The sequence below is a fragment of the Podarcis raffonei genome, chromosome 10 (genome assembly GCF_027172205.1).
Source record: "Podarcis raffonei isolate rPodRaf1 chromosome 10, rPodRaf1.pri, whole genome shotgun sequence".
Lineage (NCBI taxonomy): Eukaryota > Metazoa > Chordata > Lepidosauria > Squamata > Lacertidae > Podarcis > Podarcis raffonei.
The window spans coordinates 57,160,541-57,186,813 of record NC_070611.1 but is presented as its reverse complement, the minus strand read 5'-3'; the positions used below and the strand labels follow the sequence as shown (position 1 = coordinate 57,186,813).

General features: G+C 44.8%; 1 protein-coding gene across 1 annotated transcript; it reads right to left on the bottom strand.

Annotated features, from left to right (window-relative positions):
• Window positions 1–3,850: 3,850 nt before the first annotated feature.
• Window positions 3,851–24,585, bottom strand: SINHCAF (SIN3-HDAC complex associated factor). Its single transcript, XM_053405476.1, has 6 exons — window positions 24,411–24,585; window positions 11,614–11,761; window positions 11,345–11,444; window positions 10,401–10,527; window positions 7,905–8,055; window positions 3,851–6,758 (listed from the first exon to the last, which is right to left on the bottom strand). The coding sequence occupies exons 2-6, from the start codon at window positions 11,739–11,741 to the stop codon at window positions 6,596–6,598; spliced, it is 669 nt and encodes a 222-aa protein (XP_053261451.1). The 5' UTR covers window positions 11,742–11,761; window positions 24,411–24,585; the 3' UTR covers window positions 3,851–6,595.
• Window positions 24,586–26,273: the final 1,688 nt, after the last annotated feature.

Sequence of the window (26,273 nt, the reverse complement as noted above, 5' to 3'; positions counted from 1 at the left end):
AGGTTATGACTGTTATAAATAAGCATGCAAGCAGTCCTACCTGGGGAACAGGGAGGGAGTTAGCAACTGCACAGCACAATGAGATTTCTGTAACTATTTCAAAACTGATCCAAATTACCAAAGAGCTGTTGCACTTGGGTCTCTAAGAGCAGAATCAAGCCCTAATAAAAGGTAAAGGACCCCTGACAGTTAAGTCCATTCGTGGATGACTCTGGGGTTGCAGCGCTCATCCCGCTTTACTGGCTGAGGGAGCCGACGTTTGTCCGCAGTTTTTCCAGGTCATGTGGCCAGCATGACTAAGCCGCTTCTGGCAAACCAGAGCAGTGCACGGAAACGCCGTTTACCTTCCCACCGGAGTGGTACCTATTTATCTACTTGGGCTTTGACATGCTTTCGAATTGCTAGGTTGGCAGGAGCTGGGACTGAGCAACAGGAGCTCACCATGTCACAGGGATTCGAACCACCAATTTAGACCACAGCGCCACCCACGTCCTAATGGACACGTCGTAAACTTTCCTCTACCTGAAGCTAGCATTTGGGAGGGTTTTTTGAGGACTCTGAAATTCAGCTTATTTCGTCTATGCAACTGCCTTTCTGCAAGTTCAATATAACTGTTAGGTAACTAGAATCCACTTTTTATATTTCAAAAAGCCTCCAGCATTTTCTTGGTTCAGTATGTGTGTCATTCACTTGTGATCTCTGAGGTTTCACATGATTATTCAGTGTGTCAAGCTTTTTCTGTGTGCTGTGTAGGAACAAGCAAAGATGGAGAGACATAGGCATGTTTTATTTCCTCTTGGCTCAAATGAAGAAGCATCTACTGAAAGCAGAATCCAGGACACTTGACTATTCAGTCAGGGGGAGAAGGAGCTTTTTTCCTAGAACCTTAAGAGCAAATGGATCATAGAAAGGATAAACGTGCACTCACGGGTCATTACATTCCCTACCCGTAAACAATTTGCGCTTAATATAGCAGCATGCAACTTTTTATTAGAGTATTTTCAGCCCTTAATTTTTCTGATGTCTGTTTAATGTTATATAAGGAGAAGTTTAGATCTGCCTCAATCCATTCCATGAACCTCAATGAAGCCATAGCATTTTATTCTGAACAAGTCTTTAAAAATAATATCTAGGCCTAGGGTCAGCGTCCATGGAGGCCCGTGAACTGCCCTAGGCCCCAAAATTAGTTGGGGTCAAAGATGGGCCTTAAAATGGATTATATTATTTGGGAACCCGTTAAAGCCTAAATAAATACAGCTTGGCTAGCTGAGAGTAAGCACATACATATTTGGGTGCATCTGCTCACAGAGACTCGATCCTCTGTCCTGTTAATATTCAAACTCACACAAGAACCCCAGACACACTTGAGACCTTGAGGATTTCTTAAGCAAACAACTCCATCTTGTGGCTCACAGCAATCATGTGCAGATACAGTGGTACATTAGTTCTCAAACTTAATCCGTTCTGGGAGTCCATTCGACTCCTGAAACCGTTCAAAAGCCAAGGCGTGGCTTCTGATTGGCTGCAGGAGCTTCCTGCACTCAATCAGAAGCTGTGGAAGCAACGTCAGACATTTGGCTTCCAAAAAACGTTCGTAAATCAGAACACTCACTTCCGGGTTTGCAGCGTTCGGGAGCTGATTTGTTCGGGAGCCAAGCCGTTCGACTACCAAGGTACCACTGTACTAAGAGATCACACTTGTACAGTTTGCACTATTAAGTCCAAGTCTACTCAAAAGTAAGCCCCATTACTTGGAAGATCACAATTATCAGTAGATCTGCAAAGATGGACAAGTTTCAGGCAGTCTTGTGAGTGTTTTATTTCTTATATCAAATCTGCTTCTTTATCTGTATTGAATTCGTAAATACCACCACCATTAACCCACCAATGGTGTACTGTTTCATCATATATATTATATGATTTTTCTTGGGTGATGAAAGCTCAATTAAGCTGTGACATGCATTTTGTTCTTGAACTTCAGCACCTTTCATTTGTTGCGGTGTTTCTGTTTTTGTTTGTATTGTTGAACTTGTTTTGTCTTGTTTTCCTTTTCTTACATGCAAAAATCAATACAAACATTTTAAAGAGAAATGTAAGCCCACTATGTTTGATGTGGCATACTCTTAGATAAGAGTGCATAAATGTGCACAGTAATATTGTCAAAATATAATGTGGGGTCAGGGGAGTAATAATAATTAATGCTCAATGCTTTCCCTAATTACAGTACTCAAGAACATTTCACATACATTACCCTGTTCATCTTTGCACCAACCTTGTAAAGTAGATCTGCATTAACCCCTCCCCAGATGGAGGGGAGATAGTGTAACTTTCCTGAAGGTCACCAATAGAGGTCATGACTGAGATCCCCAATGGGAGGCATACTGGTTGTTGCTTAGAACAACTGCTGTGCCGAAGTCAATATATCAATATAGCCATCTGGTTTTTGGATGCAGAACTTGATTTATATCACATAAAAATTTCACCTCTATTTAGACTCGAGAAACACTTCTGGGTACATTAAACAACATCCCACATGAACCAATGACAAGATCTGCTCTGAACTGTTTTAGATGTACATTAAGTACAAAATACTATTGAAAGCACTTCTAAGAAGCAGCAACAATACTGAGACATGAGGGGATTTCAAGTCTCATAGGCTTTGCAGAAATTCTTGCCAGCAGCTAAGTATTGGGATCAACAATTTTTTCCTGTGACACTTTGAACTTGTTTAATTCCCACACAAATCATAATTGGAAATTATAGAAATCATTATTATTCTGCTTAGGGAGTTACTTGCTCACTATGGTCACAAAGAAAACACATCAAAGATGCTAATTGGCTAGCAGCAAATATATTCATACATGTGAAATTAATTCCACAATAACTCAAGCTGTGGCACAGAGAATTCTCAGTGCAACTTCTAGCAACCAATTAATGCCAGAGTAACTCTGTCTTACACTATGCTGGTAAAGCCATGGTCAGGGTGCAAAATGAACACAGTCGTATCTTGGTTTTTTAACAGCTTAGTTCTCGAATGTTTTGGCTCCTGAACGCCGCAAACCCAGAAGTGAGTTTTGCGAACTATTTTTGGAAGCCGAACATCTGACAGGGCTTCCGATTGGCTGCAAGAGCTTCCTGCAGCCAATCAGAAGCCGTGCTTTGCTTTCTGAATGTTTTGGAAGTTGAACAGACTTCTGGAATGGATTCCGTTCAACTTCCAAGGTATGACTGTATTGGGCTATTTTACTGTGGAGATAAAAATTGAAGGAAGTGTTTCTCTGTGAAATACCTCATCCTCATTTCTGCAGAAATATGTGAGAAAGATCCCTGCAAAAAAAGGGGGGGGGGATTCTCCTTGTTCAGCCCATAACATCATCACACATCCAAATCTGATTGACATCATGGTGTCATGCAGCCATCAAACTAGCTACTTGATTCGATTAGCTGAATCACAAAACAAACTCTTTAAAAATGTAAAAGTAGCTGTCAAGTGTGACAGTGAACAGGAGGGACACTGCATTTTTTTTTTAAAAAAAAGACGTTTGGTTGGACTGTGTGTGGAAAACATTCTGAGATTTATAAATCTTTTTCATACCAGGAATATTCACCCATAAAGGTTTATGATGTTACATAGTAAGTTCTCTCTTAACTTCCCATGGCTACCAATGAAGAATCGGAATGTTCTTCCTTATTCCATCCATCCTTGAAAATGAACAACTTCTTAAAGCAGCATTAGTATTTGATCTGCCCCTGAATCTATACAGCCCCTATTCTCCTGCAATTCCTACCCACTTTAATGGTGAAATCAATAAATCAAAGTGTGTGTTTTTTAAGTCAGGAAGAAAAATGCTTATTTTTCTAAATAAAGTCTATTTTTTTATTAATTACCCTAGTGTAAAAAAAAAGTTTGGATTACAAGTGTATGAACAATATAAAAAGTATAAAAACAGGTTCCATAGATTTCTACTACATTAATACAAAGTGCATAACTACATACAATTCATATTGCATTACTACATAGGAAGGAGGAGGAAGGAGGCTGAGGGAAAAGCAGTCTGCTGTTGTAGTAATAAATAAATAAATACAGAAGTAGACGAGATGATCCATATCATAGTACATTGTTTCATACTGTAGCTGTAAATGCACAGAACAATTGACGCTTACTAAAAACAACAACCCAGAAACGAACAAAAAAATAAAACCTTAAACATGTAAATTGATGAGGGGAAAAATATCTGGGACTCCTATATGAATCCTTCAGAGATTACCAACCCAGCAAAACTGCCAAGTAGCTAGTCAGTTACAAATAAAGACCTATCTTATCCTCCCTTTAGAATATTTCTCCTATTTACAAATGCGGGGGACACAATTAAGGGAACCCTAAAAACAAGGTAGGAAGAGAATAGCTCAGATTTTGTTTTCCTAATGCATCAGCTTAGGATTTTTTTGTTTAATAAAAAGTATAAAAGGACAAAGTTATGTTTGTAGTAGTGCACTGCACAAAACAAGTCAAAATTCTCATGCTATTCAAATAAAAGGAGAAATCCGTATGAGCTAAATACAGCAGCATACTTACAGCGGAAGCCATTATTTGCCAAAGCTGATAGAACTCTTTCCTTGGTCAATTGGCGTATTTTATCAGAATCTTGGGAATCTCATCTTCAAACAAAGCAAACAATATTCTAATTCTTATGCTGGCTGAGATTTCAGGGAAAAACTGAATTCAGCCAAGTGCCTTGTCCTACGGCTAATATACTACAGTGACAATGCTTAAGAAACCCCCTTTTCCCCTCTCACAGTACAGACTGAGAAAGTATGGGGGGAAACATGGGAGTCTTAGCAGACGCCCGCTTGCCCATAGGTGCTAGGGCAGAATTTAGGAAGAAGCAAATCCAAAACGGGACAAGCAGGCAGTGGGGGGAATTAACTGTGCAGTTTTGTGTTGAAGGCTGGGGACAAGAGAAGAAGGAACAAGGACTGAAGGCACTTCTGGGAGATTAGGAGGGAAGGAGGGGTAACAGGAAGGACTTGCAGCCGGGACCAGAAGATCATAGACAAGGACTGACACTGACTACAGCCTGTGACGGCTCTTCGTACATGAAGGCTATTATACACATTTAGTGTCGTGAACTTGGGAAATAGCTCTAACTAGACAATACTAGGTGGTTGTGGTTGTTTTAAAAAAGAGAAGTCACAGTAATTTACGCACACATTTACAGGATATATATCTGAAATAAAAACGCTTTCTCTTATTTGCCAACAAATGCCGTGCATACCTAGAACTCTCTCTCTTTAGATAATACTTTATAATAAGGATGTGGGTGGGTTTGTTATTATTGGAATTTTCCTTCCTTGGGTGTGTAACCAAGCTAATCAAACAGTGCAGAAATACAGAAGAGGAATCTTAAACCTGAGCTTGTGCTAGAATGGGCTTGCTTTTGTGACTGGCCTTCAAAATTATTATTATTATTAATAATAAAATTTGTATAAAATGAAGAGTGATTACTGCATTGTTTGCATTCTGCTGTTGGATTGGGATTATAAAACCTCCTCTTACCTTGCCAGGCACAAACTGACTGCTGTTCCCAGTTGCAATTTACTAGTTTTTGACAGATTTTTACTCAGTCCTTATCAAGGTGTGGAACTAGACAGGTAAAGATAGCAATCACAAATTATAATATACACTTAATTGGTCCCATACCAAGGTACTGAAAAGAAGGACTTAGTATATATACTGTGTTATCATCACAGCCCTACACAACTGGCCAACATTTGTAAAGGGTGTCCCTTCAATACCATGAAGGAGCCCCTCATCTCCCTGAACGTTGTCTGTAATATTTATGCATAAATCATACATGGACTGCACACTGGAACAGGCAGGGGAGAGAAAAAAGTTAACTTGTTCCAGTACCAAGGTAATGAATGGGCCAGTCTCAAAACTTTATTGTTTGCCAAAGACTGATTGCATGCTCAGTCCCTTCACATACAGACTTTTACTAGGCCAGAAAGATGAGCCCTTGGCCTTGGGGTTCAGGACAGGCAAAACTTTTTATCCCTGTTGAAGCATCAGTAGTAAAAATTAAGAGCTCCCCACCTTTACAACATATACAGAGCAGGGAAGTCTTGTACAAACTTCAGCAAACCCAGGTCCATGCCTAAGAGTAATAAGTATTTTCCTCACAGGGAGAAAAGGTTACTGGCTAAAAGTTTTAGCATGCCAAAATGTGAGCACTACTTCTCTTTCAGAAAAACACACTACATATTTTAATTCTCTTTTATGGCCTTTCATCTGAAGAAGAGATGTGTGGGGAAAGAGGCTGAACCAAGATGACTTGCAGCAGCATTCAGCTCAATTATGGATTTTAGAGCCTTTTAAATATTATTTACAGTCATTTGGGGGTGGGGGGAGAGATATGAACAGGTTTCTGAATTAGTGGAACTGAGGCAGTAAAAAAATGGAATCCTCAAACCGTTGAAGGTCACGGGGGGGGGGGTCTTTTGGCAGCATAGCAGGCTTCTAAAGTGAAGAGAAAGTCACTTTCAAGCCTTTCCAGAGAGAAAAAGAGGTTCTTTTTTACACCAACTGCTGTGGAAGTCACCACTCTTCCTGGTTGGAGATGGTTGGAGACTGGGGACCTTGTGGCTCTGGCTTCTCAGTTGTGGACTTCTTATTGCTACAGCAGGGTTTGAAGAGGTGAGCATCTATAACAACTTCTCCAAAGCGGCCTGTGTAAATAATTCCACAGCAAATTTTTTGCCTTCAAGAGAAAAGAAGATAAATTTGGATTTCATTTCATACATGTCTCAATTTTGACAAAAGATGGACTTGATGTGGCATATAAAAATATAAGTAATAATAATCAAAATCAGCTAACAGATTAGAATGAAACCATCACAGCAAGGTAAAGCAGCATTAAATCTAAGTGGTGTTCAATGAGATTACAAAGGCTCAAAGCAGTTTAACCAGAAAATCAGAAAAAAGTTACTCCTAAAATTCTTGTCTGAACAATGAAAGGTTTCACAGCTGACCATCACTGCCTCCAGTGGAAGTGAGTTCCATATGCACTGCATGAAGAAGTACATTCTTTTCTCAGTCCTGAATCTTCCAATTCAGATTCAATGGATGTCAACAAGTTTCAGTGTTACACAAGCTAGCAAGCATGCCTGATAGCCACGAATAGCCTTGCCCTCTGTGAATCTGTCTAATCCCCCTTCAAAGCCACCCAAATTAATGGCTATCATCACACCCTGCAGCAGCAAAAGCCATAAATCAATGGTGCACTCCCAGACTTCTCGATCACAGATTGTTATACATATCTTTGCTGGGCAATACAAGCCTACACCATATATGCAGCAACTAGCTAATCCTAAAGCAAGAGAGATACTTGGAGATCAATACAACTGCTGGCTACTGTCACTGCATCCATCATTTCCCTCTAAGAGAGGATTAATGGGGGGGAGGAGAAACAGCCCCAGGACTCTGGCTTTGCTTTCAAGAGAACAACAAGATGCCTTGTGACCCACTTCATGCTCTGCATGCTATCCAGTTACTTTATTTACATCCCTAAACACCATGTTGAGTCATCAGCTGTCTGCAAGTGCTCCCTAATTGCTAAACCGAACGGAAGCAAAAGAGCCTTGTAATTAAGATTACATTTATTGCAATTATGTGCATTTTTAACCTCTGCCTCTTCCTGTGTTTTCCTCCCGCTGTCTACTTTCCCCTTTGTCTAAACCTAAGACTGTGAGCCGCCTTCAAGCAGGGTCTTGCTGTAAGCATTGTTTTAAAAAGTTTTATAAAGAGTCATGTTTGTGTAGCTAGTTGTGCTTCGGAAATAGTGCAGATTTCTACCATGAATTAAAGGAGTGTGCTGATTCTGCTTCAGGCTTCCTTTTGTTTTTACCTTTTCCAGTAAATGGGATCTAAGAAGGAGAAGACATGAGGGCGGCTGGAGCCAGCGGTCATCTCAGTGTCTGAGCCGTCATCAGACTGATTGCTATAGCAGGGAGACTGGGCTGGAGAGGCACTTGAAGTAGTGCTGTGGGCATCAGAGTCTGTAAGGAAGAGGGAAAACAGTGCATTTAAACTAGTTTTGCATACGTCTTTTATTTCTTTAGAATCTCAACTTTCAAAATCTCAAAGTTTCTGGTCCATATGATGAAGAAAACGTACAGAACATTTCCACGGACTACTGAGACTACCCAAGTGTCCACCTACTCTCAATGTCCGGGGTGGGGAAACTTTTGCTTACAGGCCACATGTGGGCCACCAGGGGTCCCATTTGGCTCACCAAATTGTTTTTCCCAAACCACACCCATCCACCTGGCCCATGACATGATATGTGACCTCAGATGTGCAGCAGGCACTGACATGGCTTCCAAAAAACAATTGGGAGCTTAAAGTTGAGCTCCCGAGTCTCCCTTTGTTTAAGCAAGACAGAGAGGGCACATCTTGCTTTGGGAGGGGAAAGTGGTTTTCACTGACATCTTCCCCTCCATTTTAACAGCCGTTTCAATGGAAACCACTTCCCCCTCCTGCAGCAAGGTTCTAACAGCTGCGTAGAGCTGTTTGAACACCCCCCCTTTGCAAACAGCTCTGTGCTGGATCTCTGAAAATGTACCCCATTAGGGTTTGGAGTGAGAAAGATCTGGCCCGGCAGCCAGAAAACATTTTCCGCCCTTGAGTTATGCTTACACTTCTTCTAGGTTCTCTTCGGGGTTGTTAGTATTTAATCCCTCTTGTACAGTGGTACCTCAGGTTAAGTACTTAATTCGGTCCAGAGGTCTGTTCTTAACCTGAAACTATTCTTAACCTGAAGCACCACTTTAGCTAATGGGGCCTCCTGCTGCTGCCGCGCCGCCGGAGCACGATTTCTGTTCTCATCCTGAAGCAAAGTTCTTAACCTGAGGTACTATTTCTGGGTTAGCGGAGTGTGTAGCCTGAAGCGTATGTAACCTGAAGCGTATGTAAACCAAGGTACCACTGTACTTATTACCCCAAATCTTGCAGGGAACCATTTGATAAAACTTTTGGAAGTTCGGAACATGCCATTTACCTATTGTGGGTGAGAAAACTCCTGGATCCATGCTTGTCACTTTGGTGGCCAAGAGTGCTTTTTACCAGCTACAGCTAGTGCACTAACTACCAACACTCTCAGACAGGGACAGCTGGCCAAAGGTAACTTGGGACTTGATTACTGCAACGAGTTCTATGTAGGGCTACCCTTGGGCCTGGCCTCGAAGCTCTGGCTGGTGCAAAATGCTGCTGCTAGACTGTTGGTGGGGACAGACTACTGCCAGCACTTAACACCTGCCCACAAAAGGTTGGCGGTTCAAATTCAGGTTTTTTAATTGATTTACAATGCCCTTAACTTGGGTTCAGGACCTCCTGGTCTCTTATAGACCTGCCTGGATCACTGAGATCTTAGGGGGAATCCCTGCCAGTGGTCCCCATTGACTGAAGATGCATGGCTCATATCCACCAGGAGGCCTGCATTCAGTGCTTTGAGGGCAATTTGGTGGAACTCCCTCTTGGCTGAGATTAGACGGCTCCTGCCCACTTCCTGTTGAATGTCAGAGGTTTGACAAAGACTTTTCCAGTTCAGCAGGGATTTTAAAATGTGTCTGATTATTAATTTAAGCTTGTGCATTGTATGCTTTTAATTTGTATGTACACCGCATAGAAGAGCCTTTGCTAAGCTGGTGTCCAAAACATCTTGAGTGCACCAGGCTGGCTTAGAAACTTTGGTAATTAAGTGGTATATAAATAACTTAAATAAGTAAAGATGTTGCTGCTATTTTTTAAAATAATGTCTTATCTTGCTCTTCTCTGGATTGCTAAGGGTGGTGTCATCCCATTTCCATCCCCAAAACAACTGCAATATGAATTATTCCTTTGGGATAAGATTGTGTACATACAGACAGGGTGGGAGATAGTGACCAGCCAAATGGGAGTCACGTGTTTTGACTCATTTGTGATAAAAATGGTTTAAAATAGATATATGTCTATCCCCGAGGTCTCAAATTCAGCCAGGTTTGGGAGGGATTTTCAGCTTGACTGAATTTCCAATTTTACGCTGCAACTAAGCCACTGGAACTGCAGAAACGATACTTTCAAAGTCCTCCAGTAATGTTCCTTTGCTCAGGTCCAAGAATAAGCAAGACACATACTGTAAAAAAATACAGCAAGGCTGTGAAACTAGCAAGATTTTAAGCCAGCCTCTTAGAGAGATTTAGGAGGGAGTATTCCAGGGTAGCCAACATGGTGGATTTTTTGAATTTAATACTGCCTCTATACACCAAAGGCCCTCTCCTGTGATATATAGTACAGCCATTCAGAGTCAAGGCCCGCTGCACCAAATCAAGCCCATTAATGGAAAAAGCAGATAGGATTAACATACTGTGTCTCTTCAACTCTTTCTGCAGCTTGCTTATCTGATTGCTCTTCATCCTGCTGCCAGAAAGGGTTTTCATCTTCTTTGGCTTCAATGTCGTCTTAAGACTCGGTCCAGCTCTTGCATCCACCACCTGGAAAAGGACAGCAAGAAAAAAGTTTGTTTCATCGACTCTCATCTGATGAATTGTAGCAATAAGCAATGGTGTAAAAACTGCAAAACCTTTTTTTAAATGGGGAAAGCAGCTGTGTGCTGATTTGCACGCAAGAGTTTGCTTTACATTGCTCAGGCTCTACTGTGCTTTAAAATAAATAATAAAAGAATAATAATTGAAACTCAGCACCCAAGACCTTTCAGGTTCAGTGTCAAGTAAAGCTGGATGCTCTGAACTGTACACATTATGCAAATGGAGCAAAATTTGACTAAATTGCAACCCAGAAATCCGCACCCGCCCTTTGAATTGTTCCAGTGCACTGGGAGATGATGCTTCTGCCCCTTGCTTCTTATCTAATGTGCAGCATACCTCTAGTCAGAAGGAATAGCTAACCAGTGTCCTTCAATCTGATGCCCTCCAGATGTTGCTGGACTACAACTCCCATCAATTCCTGACCAGTGGCTAAGCTCACTAGGGATCAGAGGAGTTGTAGTCCAACTGTATCTGGGCCTGTTGTGGCTTATGCAACTCTCCCTCCCAGTCCTATTTATCTAATATATTAATGCCTTATGAGTCATAACATACATTAAGGCAGGCAATGGCAGAACCATAATACCAGCTGTTCTACACATGTTGTACACACAATGGCTATTAAGAAGGAAACGCTCAGGACAACAACTTCCACCAACCCAAGCCATCGTGATCAGTGATCATGGAAGGTCTAGTCCAGCAAGATTTTGAGGGCACCAGGCTGGCTACTCCTACCATGATACAGGATGAGAGATGGAAAACTCACATGATTCCAGTTCTTTTTTGATCCTGCTGGCAGTTTTTTCCATCTTTTCACCAGAAGCACACAAGCGTTGCAAATATCTCCTGATCGGGCCTCATGCAGACTGTGAGAAGAACACAAAATAGTTCAATTGCTTGGTTATACTAGAAGGAGATCAACAGAGAGAAAGGCACACAACTTGGCACCCCTTTGGTTCTCAGGCTTCACTGAATTTTGTAACAGCCTTCGGCTCAGAAAACCCAACACAGTACTGGAATGGCACCAGCTCTTACCCAAAGCAGTTCTGGAAGTCCTTTTCATAACGCTTGCTGTCAGTGAAGCGAGAACTAGAAGACTTTGCTCTGCAAATGCAGCAACCTTCTAAACTCCGGTACATCTTCGGTTTGTGGAAGCCAAACATCTTCTCTTCCCTTCTTTAACCTGTTGGGATGAGGGAGGTTGGGAAGGAAAAGAAAGGAGGTGATCAAGCTTCAAAAAGGAACAAGGGTAGGCAACATTTAAAAGGCAGCTGTGGTCTCTACCCCCCACATCTGCCATGTACAACTCTGCAAACCGACACCGCATCGCAGTCAGAAATGCCCAGTGGGAGATGATCCATTATTCATGATCCCTGTCCCACACCATTTCCCATAAGGACAGGTGTCTCAGACACATTTCCGTTTCTCTCAATCGCCAGCAGCACGTGTGTTTGTGTCGCCCCCTCGTTCAACACAGAGGACACCACAGGAAATTCAGCCAGGCATGTAACAAGGTGACCCAAGCGGCTGCGGTTAATGCAGGAAAAAAGGGGGAAGTTGCCCCGTAAAAAGGTGCATTCTAAGTCACCAAGTCTGTCTCAAAAGTTATTTCAGGTAGATTCGTTGGCTTCAAATGTGGAAGGGAGAAAAACAGGCATACACCACTCAAAGGAAAACCAATCAGAATGGGAATCTATGCCCACCAATAGCGTTCCTGATTTTTTAAGAACAAAACCCCAAAACTACATTTCCGTGCTATTATTGCTATTGTGCTAGAAAAGTACAGGGTGGCCCCAAATACCGGTAGGCATACTTCCCTCAGGACCTGCACAAGTGCCCATCTCTGATGACCTTTTGGGGCCTCCGAACATCAGGACTGTATATCCAAACCATACTTCTATAGCCCCTGGCCTTGGCTGGTGCTTACATGGGTCTTTAATTCTTGGCCCATTTCAGCTGTGCATGTTTTATAGCCATAATAATACAATGCAACGTATCAGACTTTAATTTTTGTGCACTGCCTCAAGACTGAAGTGGGAAGCAGTACAAAAATGACTCAATAAAATAAATATAAAACAATAAGTCTTTTCAGGCTCTACTACCTCCAACCCTTTTCTGTCGCAAACAGTAAATCCAACCTCTTAGCCTCTACGTATCTCCTACCAAACATGTTGGGGAGTATCATCCTTCTTGCCACTGTGCGGCAGATTTCACAGAAGTGCAATATTAAATAAGAATACAGAAGCACAGTTATTTGCCAGAGGCACATTCCTTGACATGTACCATCTCAACTGAAGGGGCACTGACCTCACAGTTCCATCAACTGGGAAGCCCAGCCATCGCCTCTCGTGCCTTGAACATGCAAGGAATGTGCCTCACGACTAAGCTAGACTAAGGACTGGGCCTGGTCACACAGAGGACTGGCAAGAGGGTGGGGGCCACCGAGGAAGTGACACAGATGCCAAGGACAAAGTTGGCAAGGCTTTCTGTTGTTGACAGGTCTAATTTCTGTGCACCTGTAAGAAAAGCTTCCATCCAGATTCACAAGGCTGAGTTTTCATCTGGCCAGGAATGAGCCTGCAGTTCACACCAGAATCTAAACCAGAAAGCGGCCTGTGGGTGTGGCCTTTATTTACTTCTTTAATTTATATACCCCCTTTCCTTCCAAGGAGCTCTCTCGCTTTCACCAGCAACTACTTCACAGGCAAAGAATCCCTTTTGTGCCAAGGGTGCTGCGTGTCAACTGTTGGAGCAGGGGCAAAGCCAGTGGTGGGTGGTGCCACCCCTTTCCCTCTCCTGGAGCCCCATTCTCTCTTTCACTTCTTCCCCACTCAGCAGGCTACTAGGAAGGGACAAAAGTCCACCCTGATCACTTGCAAGGGGGCTCTTATCCTACCTTCCCTCTGGAGCCCCAACTCCCCCTCCTTGCATGCAATTAAGCCCTATGTGATGGCTGACTCCTCCTGGAATTTATGGCCAGTTGTATCAGAGATGTGGAATTTCAGGGCCAGGGGCTGAATGTGGTCCAGGTCTCTGCCTGGCCCTTGTAGCTCTCCCCATCCCACACCCCCTCCCAAGTCACAGCCTTTGGCAGCCCTGCTTTACCTCCCCCTTTCCACTGTTTCTGCCCAGCTGTGATGTGACCCTGAACTGCCTCTTGCTTATCTGGGAGGAGGATAGAGAGGAACACAGGAGAGCAAAAAAACCAGCCTACTGTGCAAAAATCAACATTCGCATTTCTTGCTCAGCTCATGTTTACATCTGGTCCCATGTACTCCCAATTTGTGAAGGAGGCAAAACAGCCACCTGGGCTGGGGGAAAAGTCCCCACTTCATTTTATACCTACCCTCTGCGCTTTGTTTTCGGAGGGGATGGTTTGGCAAAGACTGGGAGCTGCATCAGGCGCTGCTGTCCACAGTGAATCTGCACAGCTGCTGCCCCCTGGCAGCAATTCCAAGCATGCTTTGATCAAGAAGCAAGTCCCATTGAAGACTTGTTTCCAACTAAGTGTATTTAGGAACCGGAAGCTGCAGATACAGCAGAATGCTGCTGCACAATCGCTGCCAGGACTGAGACCCTGTCAGCATGTAAGCCCTTTACTCAGAGGTCTGCCCTGCTTGCCGACTTGCTACTGGGCCAAGTTCAAGTATATAAAGCCCTTAACAGCTTGGAACCAGTTTACCTGCAAGACTGCCTGGGAACTGCAGCCCTGTGACAGGTACTATAGTTCCCGGGATTCTTTGGGGTGTAGGCAGCCATAGGCTTGCTTTGTTGCACAGGAGCTGGGCTAGACAGAACAGGTTGGAGCAGAGCAAGAAATAGGAGTGTAAGTTTCAAATGTTAAAATCACTTTTAAAAAACCAAAAAACCTTATTAGCTTCTCACAAAAGAAATCAGCCTTTTCACTCAGAAAGGGATCTCAAACCAAGTTTGATGCCCTGTGCTGCTTCAGACAAGAGGAAGCTACAATTATCCAGCTGTACAGAACGAAACAAACACACTTAAGAGTGCAAGTGTTAGAAATGGGGGGGGGGCGCGGAATGCAGAGGAAAATACACCACATCACTTGTTTTCTAATAATCTCACTGCCAGCCAGTTCTGTTGCTACTGTTCTTATTAATAAAACAGAGGCATCAATGTACACAGCCTTTTACAGGAGTTTAAAAGGCAAAAGAAAAAGTCGTACCAGCACTTGAAGACCTTGCGCTTTAAATTAATAGCTAATACGAAGGCTGAAATTGATTTAAGATACCATGCCTCAGTTGCTAAGACTTCTACTGAGTGGTGCTCTACTGAGCTCTGGGCACACTTTTGCAAGGGAATTTAACTCATACCTTTTAATGACAGGACTCCTAGAGAGCAAATGGGAGTCCCAGAGTGATCCACCAGCCACCAGTACTTTTCTGCGGTTTCTTGACAAAACAATTACTTCCAAAATCCTTAAACTCTCTTGCCCACCCAGTTATGGAGAAAGGTTGTAGTTGAAGCAAAGGCTCTGCCTGCAGACAGACCCAAAATCAACCTGTAGCATCACCACGAAGGGCTGGGAAAGACTACTGTCCAAAATCCCGGAGTACTGCTGCCAGTCAGTGTAGAAAATACTGAACTGGATGGGCAAAGCATTTGTCTCAGTACAAGGCAAGCTTCTTAAGCTCCCCAATGCCTGGAATCATCCTACAACCTTTTGCAGAGACGCAGCTATTTGGCAGAGTGACCATGCAAATGGTCAGAACAGATTCTCAGGCTTCTTTCAGCCTGAAACAAGAGGATGTGGACTCTCCTTCCTTGGAGGTTTTTAAGCAGAGGTTGGATGGTCATCTGTCAGGGATGCTTTAGCTGAGATTCCTACACCGCAGGGGGTTGGACTAGATGACCCTTGGGACCCTTCCAACTCCACAATTCTATGGTTTTTTTCCCCACACCTGTGTGTACCACAAAGGACAAGGAACAAATATGCCGATGTACATTAAGGGCATTTATCTCTGGAAAGTAAGGGTGGGTCATCTTGGGAAGCTATTAAGCATTGCAACTAAAAGCCAGTGGACTTCAAAACAGAAAAGGTAATAAAAGAAATATTCTGTTTCTATGGTGGTTTTACGGTGGAATGTTTAGTCTCCCAAAGTGCTTTATAATCCTTCTCTCATTCATAACAGCCCAGTCGTGGCCCATTCTATTTTTTTATGATTGCACACACATGAGTAATGCCAAGTTTAGATTTCAAAGTGATCTACAGGCAACAAAAACAAACCATAACTAGGAATTTGGGCTGAATGCTGGTGCTCATTTCCAAATCCAGATCCAGCCGTTTAGGGGCAATTTCAAAACTGACTACAGTGGTGCCTCGGGTTAAGTACTTAATTCGTTCCGGAGGTCTGTTCTTAACCTGAAGCACCACTTTAGCTAATGGGGCCTCCTGCTGCCGCCGCAGCACGATTTCTGTTCTCATCCTGAAGCAAAGTTCTTAACCTGAGGTAAGATTTCTGGGTTAGTGGAGTCTGTAACCTGAAGCGTATGTAACCTGAGGTACCACTGTATTGCTTTCATGCCGGCCTGTCTGCAAGAGTCACGCTTACATGAAAGAGCCTTATATCCCACCCCCTCCTGATAATCTGTTTTCTCACAAGGCCAATTCATCTGCCAAAACCCTTCTGCAATGCAACCGTGGGAGATAAGCCTTGATACAGTTTGCCTGGGAGAAAAACACCCATGTGTGGAAACACCTGGAGCCTTTATTTTGAGAACGAAGGGTAACAATGAACAAACTGAACCACAACTGGAGGCCACAGAAACAGAGTCTGCTGCTTCCCACTGGCAAGTGATGGCCCTTCTTCCTTTGGCAGATGACTATTTTTAACTTAAGCCTACGCTATGCAAGGCCACTCTCCACCAAACTTCAAATCATACTAGGCAGGACATAGAGCTGCCTGTCATTTATCTACGTGCACTTTTATTCCCATTTCTCCCTCAAAACTGGATGATACCAAGCACAGCCCCAAACTGCTGGACGTAAGATCTGCAAGTGGATAAAAGGAGCAGAGCCCTTGCAGCTAATATCATGGACAGCCTTGGGCTCAGGAATTTCCTTCCCTCCCACCAACCTTTTACTGATCTTCAAGCCACAGTACAAACCTCCCATTTGACAGAGAATTCCTTGGCTCCAGGCACGGAAATTATTTACTTCGTTATCTTCCAACAGAAGGAAGTTTACAAAAGATATGCATCTGTACAGGCTTATATATTCTTTTAAACCAGTATTTCCAACCTGTTTTTAAAAAGTAGTAATTGTAGGGGGGGGATATTAGCACAAATTAAGTTTGTTCCAGAAGTGTAAGACCCATCTTTTTGTAAACTTATCTTCTTGGAAGTTAATCATTTCTCGTCTTTGATAATTCAGTTAAGTAGCATCACATACTTTCTTTAGCTATTTCTTTACAGGAGGTGTTTTGTCCTTTTTCCAGTTCTGACTATTCCTGCATAGATTAGTAGACTTGCAATAGTAGAGTGTCAGGGTTTTTTGTTTTGTTTTACTTTTGTCCAAATAGCACAAAGGAAGGTATTTGCAGGAATTCCTAGTTATATTGCACCCTGCTATTTCTTGCATAATGTACATTATACAAGAATGTATAATTCATTTGGCTTCTCTATCCATAATTTTATTTTCTTTGCTTTTCTTTAAACTACAAAGTCTCAGATGCTGCAGCCTTTCTTGACAGGGGAATTGCTTCATCCCCATGACCATCTGGGTTGGATACATGCAATCGTATTCACTGACTGTCCAATAAAACAATATTTTACTAGGCCTGATGCAAATCTAAATGCTCTCTATGCAATACTTGTAAAACTATGTTAAGCAATGCTTCTTAAACACACACACAGTCCATCTCAATATGGGATTGTGATTCTCCCAATTCCATCAATGACTGTTAAAAGGTAAAGGGACCCCTGACCATTAAGTCCAGTCGTGGCCGACTCTGGGGTTGCAGCGCTCATCTTGCTTTATTGGCCGAGGGAGCCGGTGTGATAGGAATTTTATGGTCTTAGATATATGGTAATGTTCATAACTGCACATACATAGATCAACACAGGAAGACCAACCTGGAACCATTTTGATTCCTAAACTGACCAAATGTTTTCTCTGCAAGGTCAAACTGGAAAAGTCTCCCCATTGTCTCTTTCCTCACAAATCCTGTCTTAAGGACACATTTAAGATATGAATAAGGTGTGAGAAGTATTTTACCACTACAAAAGAATGGCCAGGCTCCCCGGGAAATCCAATCAAGTAACTTGCCAGACAGGAGATAAACTGTGACAGGAGAAAAACAACATTTAAATTTCTGTGATGTAGGTGGGATGTATCTGAGGGGTGGTCTTAGGTTACACCCTTCTGTGATGAATGCATAATGTTTCTGGGGGTGGTCTGGATCTAGAGGATGGGAATTTCAAAAGTCTTTATAAGCCCTTGCACAGCATTTTTTGGGGGTCCTCCTCCTCTCCTGCGTGTGAGGGGAGTACCCTGTTGCAACAGATCAATAAAGATCAAGCTTACTAGCTGCTTTGCTTCTCAATATTCTCTGGTTGGCCTCTGTTATTTTCTCCTACCAATAGGGAACCTATGTAAGGACTCTATATGGGCTCTTGGATACCCCATAAGGGGAAAGGGCATATTTTTATTTACAACACCAGCATACAGCTTCCGGGTCATGTGGCCAGCATGATGAAGCCGCTTCTAGCGAACCAGAGCAGAGCATGGAAACGCCGTTTACCTTCCCACTGGAGCGATACCTATTTATCTACTTGCACTTTGATGTGCTTTCGAACTGCTAGGTTGGCAGGAGCAGGGACCGAGCAACAGGAGCTCACCCCGTCACGGGGATTCAAACCGTGACCTTCTGATCGGCAAGTCCTAGGCTCTGTGGTTTAACCCACAGCGCCACCCGCGTCCCCTTATCAATGATTATTACTGTATTGTTTTTTCCCATCCCTCAAACAAATTAGCAATGTCAGCATACTAGTGGGTGGGGTAAAATCCTATAATATATAGAAGGCTTACTATTCTAGGACTAAGATAGATTGCACACCTGAATCTGCCTTCCCTTCAAGCCACTTCTATTTCAGCAGGATTCTGATCCTATGCTGTGGGTTTGCTGCTTAAGAGTCCACACCAACCGGTGCAAAAGCTTTCTAGGATTCCCAGACCATCACAGATGGGAGATACCAGGGATCAAATATGGGGCCCTGCCCATGCTCTGCCACTAGGTGGATCGTGGCCTGATCCAGCAAGATGCTTACATCCTTCACCAAGGGTGCACACTCAGGACCATGCAACACAACCGTGTTTTAACTTCAAGAGACCTCCAAGGTGGATCAATGGGGTTCTAGTAGAAAAAATAAATTATCAATTCAGACTAGCCCTGCTTTAAAAGGAGCATCCATCCCAAGGAGAGAATGCGCCATTGCAGATCCAGAAACCCATGTGCTAAAACTCTTACCAGGTTCCTCACTGGCCCAAGTTTGCTCTTTCAGTTGCGAAAGATCACCAGATTACGAAGCTTCATTATCGAAAACTCCCTGGGTGGTCACAGGAAAGCCTCTCTCTCTCTCTCTCAGCCTTTCAATCAACAGCAAGTTACTTCACAAGGTTGATCCTGTGGGAATTAAGCATGGACTGCACGGCTAGGTAATGCTATTAGTAGCAAGAACAATTTCTTAAAACTCTGGACTCACACAGTTTGTTAGAGATAACCGCCTCTCTCTCGCTTATTCAATGAAGTTTAAATGGGTGTAGAATGATTATCTGTGATTGCTTGAGCAATACTTCCTTGCAATGTATTGGTGTGGCCTATAAAACACAGGGCAGGCCACTTTTCTCCTGCATTCCTTTGGGAGTAATCTGCGAGGGGTGGGGCAGGAGCTCAAAGGGACAAAAGTGGAAAAAATGGGTGGGTCCACTCCCTGTTTCTCTCCCTCTCCTCTTTCCAGTGCCCCCTTCTCTTCCCTTCTTCCCTGGTGGGCCATCAGGAGACAGATTGCTCTTGTCAGAGGTCTGAACTGCTTGCCTGCAGAGGGCTGTTGAAATGAGGTGCAAGTTACCCACACTTTATCTCCATGGAGTAACAGAAATGCAAAGCAAGCCAGGTCCCTCTGCTGAGATGTTGACAATTTAATTTCTGATGCTAGAGAACGGAAAAGGTTGCATCCAATGACACTGTCCTCCTGGAGCAAGGTCTTTTGTCTGCATAATGGGGCTTCTTCTCCCTCTCAGTGGTGCCTCCTCACACACCCTCCAGAGCAGATTCTGGGAGCCTGCCGGGCAAGGAAGTCCCACCACGCTGGTGGAAGTCTTTGCACTAATGAGACAACTTTGTTGGATGCAATCCAAAGATTATAAAGGGGATGAACCTAAGCAAACACAGTTCCAAGTACTTGGAGATGAGGAGATACATAGAGCCCAATTCTGTACGTGTTTACCTGCGATGAAACTCCAGGGAGTTCAAAGAGCCTAAATCCCAAACTTAGAAGAGCCTATTGATGCCCTGCATCCTGTTCTCACAGTAGCCAACAAGATGCCTGTAGGAAACCCTCAAGCAGGATCTGAGTGCAAGAGCATCTTGCCTATCTGCAAACCCCAGCAACTGGTATAGAGAGGCCCTACTGCCTCTGACAGCATCGCCTTATCCCCCATGAACTTGCCCAATCCTATTTTAAAGCCATCCAAGTTGGTGAGAATCACTACCCCCTTCGGGAGTTCCATAGTTTTAACTACACACTGTATGAATAAGTACAGTGGTACCTCGGATTGCGAACATGATCCGTGCGGGAGGCACGTTTGCAACCCGCAGCGCCGTGTCTGTGCACACACAGGTTGCGATTCAGTGCTTCTGCAAATGTGCAAAGCACGATTTAACACTTCTGTACATGTGCGAGTGTCGAAACCCAGAAGTAACCCGTTCCAGTACTTCCAGGTTCGGCACGGTGCGCAACCCGAAAACGCACATCCTGAAGCATCTGTAACCTGAGGTATGACTGTACTTTCTTTTACCAAAGAGGTCCTTTAATTTCTGCCCATGATGCCTACCTTGCTGCTAATACCTGAATAAGAATAATAGCATTTTCCACACAACACTCAAAATGACCTTTGAGTTTCTGTTGTAGTATAGAAAGTCGCATGTGAATGCTCCTCTCTGTGCGAGGGAGAAAACTAGATGAGAGCTTCTTAAGGACCCCTCTATACATTTTCAAATACTGTATTGTAAATGAGCACCAAAAGAGGTGGGAAAATACAAAGGGGCTTTGAGAATCATGTTTTAAAAGACCCTCAAGTGTCTCCGTCCATACACTGAAAGCTGCATGCGTGCATATATATAAAGTGATTAAAGTAGGAAAGAGTTTCCAAGCATTTAAGCCATTTTTAAACGAAACCCTGTGCAAAAGAAGATCACCACACCACACACCGCGGAGAGGTAAGCCCAGCCTCCAGCAAAGACCACCCACCCACACCCACCTCAGCCAAGGACGACCTACTTTTCAAAACAGGCCATAATGATCAGAGAGACACCAAGCTCTGAGATCTCTCTTAGGCACAGGTGCAAGGAACTCTGCTTGCCCAGGAACAAAATATGTATACACACTCTCTGGAAGCAGCAAAGAAGCCGCAGCAGCAGCAACAACATTCACAGCTATGCTTATGCCAGAGGAGAATGTGCCAATCTACCTGCCAAGCTCAGCCACTGCCATGAGGTCTCTCCATGTAATGCGCAAACGTGCAACTGGACAAGAGAGAGGATATTGTTGTTGTTTACTCATAGGATCTGATGGCTAAAAGAAGCCAACGATGGAGGGAGGTGGGAGAAGGGACTCACTCATGCATAGGCATTGCAAATCATTACACACACACACACAAAACAAATAAAAGGCAATCAAAAGCTGTCCACATTTCCTGTTCCGCTTTCGACTAGCTTTGCAGTAAGGGGCTGCCATGGAAGGAAGCGTCATAACATCCCCCCCCTCCAGAGGCCGACTAATCTCCAGTGCTACTGGTGGTAGTCTCTGCGCAAGCGGGGGGGGGCTGGGGGCTGGAAGAGAGCGAGCGAGAGATCGGGGTCTTCATAGCCACTGGCACGGATTTTACACACACACACACACACACACACTCTCTCTATATCTATATATATATATAAAAATAAAAAATGTGCGAGAGCACAGCTTTCCACCCTCCCACGAGCACGCCTCCCACGCAGAAAGAGGGAAAGTGGCATCCCAGGCGAAGTGACTTGAGTTTCGAACGCTTTTTTATTAAAACTATAATGAGAAACAGCAGGTTGCGCTGGCGCTCTCACCAAATTTGTGTGTGTGTGTGTCTGCGCGCACACACACAAACGGTGGGAGATGGAAAGCAAAGGAATGGACCCTCATTAAGTAAGCAGGGAAAGTTTTACTCCTTCGCATTCTCGCAGAACCAAAGAGACGATAAAGGTTCCCACCCGCCCCCTCCATCCCATCGCCGCCGCGACCAGCAGCACTTCCTGCTCACTAATGCCGCCCGCCCCCCACCGGCGCCCCGCTAAGCTCCTGCCTGCACATCGGGTGGGTGTGAGCGCGCGATCTGCCCGCGATGGTAGGAACTGGTTCCTCCTCATGGCTTTGCCCTGACGTAATTCAAACATGGCAACAGTTCCGACTTCAAAGCGGGATCGGCGAGACCTCCCATAAACACGCGCCACGAGGGGAGAGCGAAACGCGCTTTAACCCCGCACAGAGGCACAAAAGCGTGTACCAACAAGGCAAACGTGACATTTATTCCTTCCAGCTCTCTCACTTTCCCAGTTAATTAATGACCGAGCGACATTACAGCCCGGGACAGGCAGCAGCAACCAGAGCATGTGTTTGCTCCAACACTCCGCTGGGTCCCTCGAAGGCGCTTCCTGCCTGAGCCACCTAAACACGCCTCCTCCGCCGCCTCTTCCCTGCACGCGGCTTGGTACCTTGCACTGGGGGCGCACGCAGTATCTTAACATCAAAATAAAAATTTTAAAAGTCCTCAAGAAGCAGATGCGACCTCGTGCGTATTTCTCTGCTCCGATTTCGGATGCAACACGGTTCGTGCGTGTTTCTGTGTCGAAGGGATAGAAAGCAGCGCTGCTGGTGCGGCCGCGCCGCCTTCCCCCCCCCGCCCCGCCTCTCGCGCGCCGCGCCGTTTGCAAAGCCCAGCAGCCACATGCTCTGTATAAGCCCTTTGTTTTGCCTACATGCGGCAAACAAGGTAGTAGCCGGGGCTGTTTGCTTCCGCGGAGTGGAATTCGAAAACAAAAGATTACACTTATGAGACGCACGGGAAAGGGAGGAAAGGTTCCAGGTCGACTTTAAAGGAAAACAAGACTCGTATTGCACGGCGGCGCGGGCGGGGAGAGGCGGATGTGCAGCGAGGCGACTGTTAAAAAACAAAAGTTCCGATCAAAGTTGTATATAGTACAGTACTTTAAAGAGTGTCTGCTTTCAAAGTGGCAGGCCGCATTACCACCCACCCAACTCAGATGGTTTATGACATGGTAGTCTGATAAAAAGCTGTTTAATTTTTTATATTAAAAAAACCCGAGATTAACACCACAAACCTAACCATGTCAACTCAGAAAGAAGTCCAGTTTTGTTTAATAAGGATTACCCCCTGGTAAGTAGCTTTAGGATTGCAATTTTAAACGACTTGCGTAGCTTGGAGCACGTGTCCTGACAGATTGCACAAAAACAAAAGATCCCTTCGTTTCAAGCAACGCAGTTGCGGCTGAAACTGGAGTCGCCTCTAAAAGGCATGGGCAAACCACCCCAAGGGCAACCCGCCCCGCCTCTGTCCTGCTGTCTTTCCCATTCCTCCGAGGAAACATACCCCGACACCGCCATGGCTGTTACCCGCTTGCCATGCAACGCGGTGCAACTTTCCCCTCGCGGAATCGATCTACAGGTGTATCACTCGCAGAAAGGAACGCGGACCCCGGGGAACGTTCGGAAATGGAACGCCCGCGTCGCCAACATTCCAAACCTCGCCTCGAATCCTAAGCCGGTTTAGCCGACCTCGAGGGATTTGTTGCAAACCTTATTCCCCCTCCCCCTCCCTTTTGCTTCCCATTGTCGCCGGTCCCGCGTCCATAGCTGTAACGGACAACACAAATCTGACCGCCGCCAACACGCCGTGCACAGCAAATTGCTGCCCCAAATCCCACATGTTATTACTCGGAAGTAGAAACCCATTAACTTTCATTCCACTGTGAAGGGTAGCCGGGATTGCAGCAATCACCTCGCTTCCTTTCTGTTACGAGAGAGGAGCGAACAAACAACTTTTTAAAACTGGGAACTCCCCGCTCCGGGGCCCGACCGCGGTCCAAAGCACTAACTGCATTAAAACACCCAGCGATTTCCAAGTTCTCTTTACGGTCGTGCCGAACAAACCGGATTCAATTGGGAGGGGTAGTGGAACAGATAGAGAAACTCATCCTACAACTGTTTTCCTCACTCCGCCACATGCTCGACCTACAACAATACAAGCAGCGTTCCGCTGCCCCCGTTTCTTCCGCCACAGGATACCTCTCCAAAATGCAAAGCATTCCAGAGAATAACGCCAGCTACACACCCTCTCACCTACAAACACCCCCCTTGCATATATACGACATCCTCTTGATAACTAGTTTGCTTGCAGAAAGGCAGGTTAATTAAAAAAATTTAAAACACACAAATAAAAGAGCACAAAACTTGTCCGACCCCGCTCCCCGTCTTTCAGATGTACGGCTACTATTTTAAATCTATATTTTCCCAACTGGAAACGACGAACATTTAAAAGGATTTACCTCCAACGAATCAATAGCGTGCTGGGTTGTGCGGAGCGATCTTCCTCCCCCCTCCTTCTCTGCGCGGTCTCGTTGTCTCGCTCCTGCGTCTGGAGAGATGCAAGCTCTGGAGTCATTGGCTTAACTTCCAGGCGGTGTGCGCATGCGCGGTTCCCACGACTCCGTACTCCTCAATCGAGCTCTTTTGCATGCGCGTACCATTGTCCTTTTAAGGGAGAAAAGGGCCGAGCGAAAAGCATGGGAAGGAAAAGCACGGGGGAGGTCCCGGTCATTGTGACGCCAGAAGTGACGTTGCACGCACGCGGGGCCAGATTTGCGGGAGGGAGATTCTAAGCGAAGCTAGGGAAGGAACGTCTCTTGCCGCAGTTGCTCATGCTCTCGCTGCCCATTCAGGATTTTCTTCGGGTAAAAGGACATAAATCATCTTGTAGGGCAATGAATGAATGAATGAGCTCGCTTCCCTTTCTCAGCCCATTTTCTACTCTTCATGCACAGATGCGAGGCTTCAAGGTTTGGTTTGGAATGTGAGAGCACCAACGCTTCCTGTGTAGGATTTCCTCCCGGATACACACCGGCCATCACTGATTCTCCTGTAGCCTCCCATTCAGGCAATGATGAGGTCCATTTTGCCTTAGTTTCATAAGTGTCACAGGCTCCCAGCCTTCTCACTTAGGTGTGGCGTGGCGCCTAGAACCTGGGATTCCGGCTCAGCCAATGAAGCTCACTGGATGACCTTGGGACACGTCAATCTCTCGGACCAGCCTACTGCACAGGGGACAAGGGGATGCAAATGTAATAAAATACATAACTGTGCGTGTAGGCAAGTAGTGTTGGAGCACAGATTTTGGATATCTAATTAATAGCTGCCAGTCTGTGACATCCGTCACCCAGTCCTGATTCACGGTCTCTTAATTTTAATATCAAGGAGAAACCATTTCTAAATGTGCTAAATATCTAGCTAGCTATTTCAAGTCTCTTACCCTGCTCCTGCCAACCTAGCAGTTCGAAAGCACATCCAAGTGCAAGTAGATAAATAGGTACCGCTCCGGCGGGAAGGTAAACGGCGTTTCCGTGCGCTGCTCTGGTTTGCCAGAAGCGGCTTAGTCATGCTGGCCACACGACCGGGACGCTGTACGCCAGCTCCCTCGGCCAATAAAGCGAGATGAGTGCTGCAACCCCAGAGTCGGTCATGACTGGACCTAATGGTCAGGGGTCCCTTTACCTTTTATCACACAGTGTCGCTTCACCTGTTCTGCAGCAGGTACATTTGTGAAACACGTTTGCCAAACAGGAGTTTAAAAGCCCCTTGGAGCACAAAGAACTCCCTGCCCAGTCTGGCCATCAAAAGCGTTGCATACGGACTTCCAATTCTACCAAAACTATCTAGGGCTGAAGTCATACCAAACAAACTGAGATGGTTGATGCTTTATTTTCACTTGTGCTTCTAATGTGTGTGTTTCCTTTAACAACTCAGTTGGTTAGAGTGTGGCACTGATAATGCCAAGGTTGCAGGTTCAATCCTCGTATGGGCCACCTGCATACTTCTGCATTGCAGGGGGTTGGACTAGATGATCCTCGGGGTCCCTTTCCAACAAGTATTTTCATGTCCACTACCTGCTGTTGTGTTTCGGTGGTGGGAGAAGTCAACCTGGTTAGTTTATCACAGCCATCATGTGGGTGGGGAAAGTGTGATTACTTTGGAAGGCAAGGACAAGGAGACTTGTGGGCAAGAGGTAAGGAGTAAATCCCAGTGAATGCAGTGGAGTATACTTCTGAGTAGACAAAGGATTGCAGTCTCTCAAATTTCCAAACGTGCCCACTGGTCCAAAAAGGTTGGCAGTCCCTGACAGACAAGGTTTGGAA

Bases quoted from the DNA above. Each gene is read 5' to 3' on its own strand.
- SINHCAF (XM_053405476.1), bottom strand. From the start codon at position 11,741: ATGTTTGGCTTCCACAAACCGAAGATGTACCGGAGTTTAGAAGGTTGC. The intron at 11,445-11,613 runs GTAAGAGCTGGT...TTCTTCTCACAG, and splicing joins GACTTCCAGAACTGCTTTGG to TCTGCATGAGGCCCGATCAG. The intron at 6,759-7,904 runs GTAAAAACAAAA...TTTCTCTTGAAG, and splicing joins GATCCCATTTACTGGAAAAG to GCAAAAAATTTGCTGTGGAA.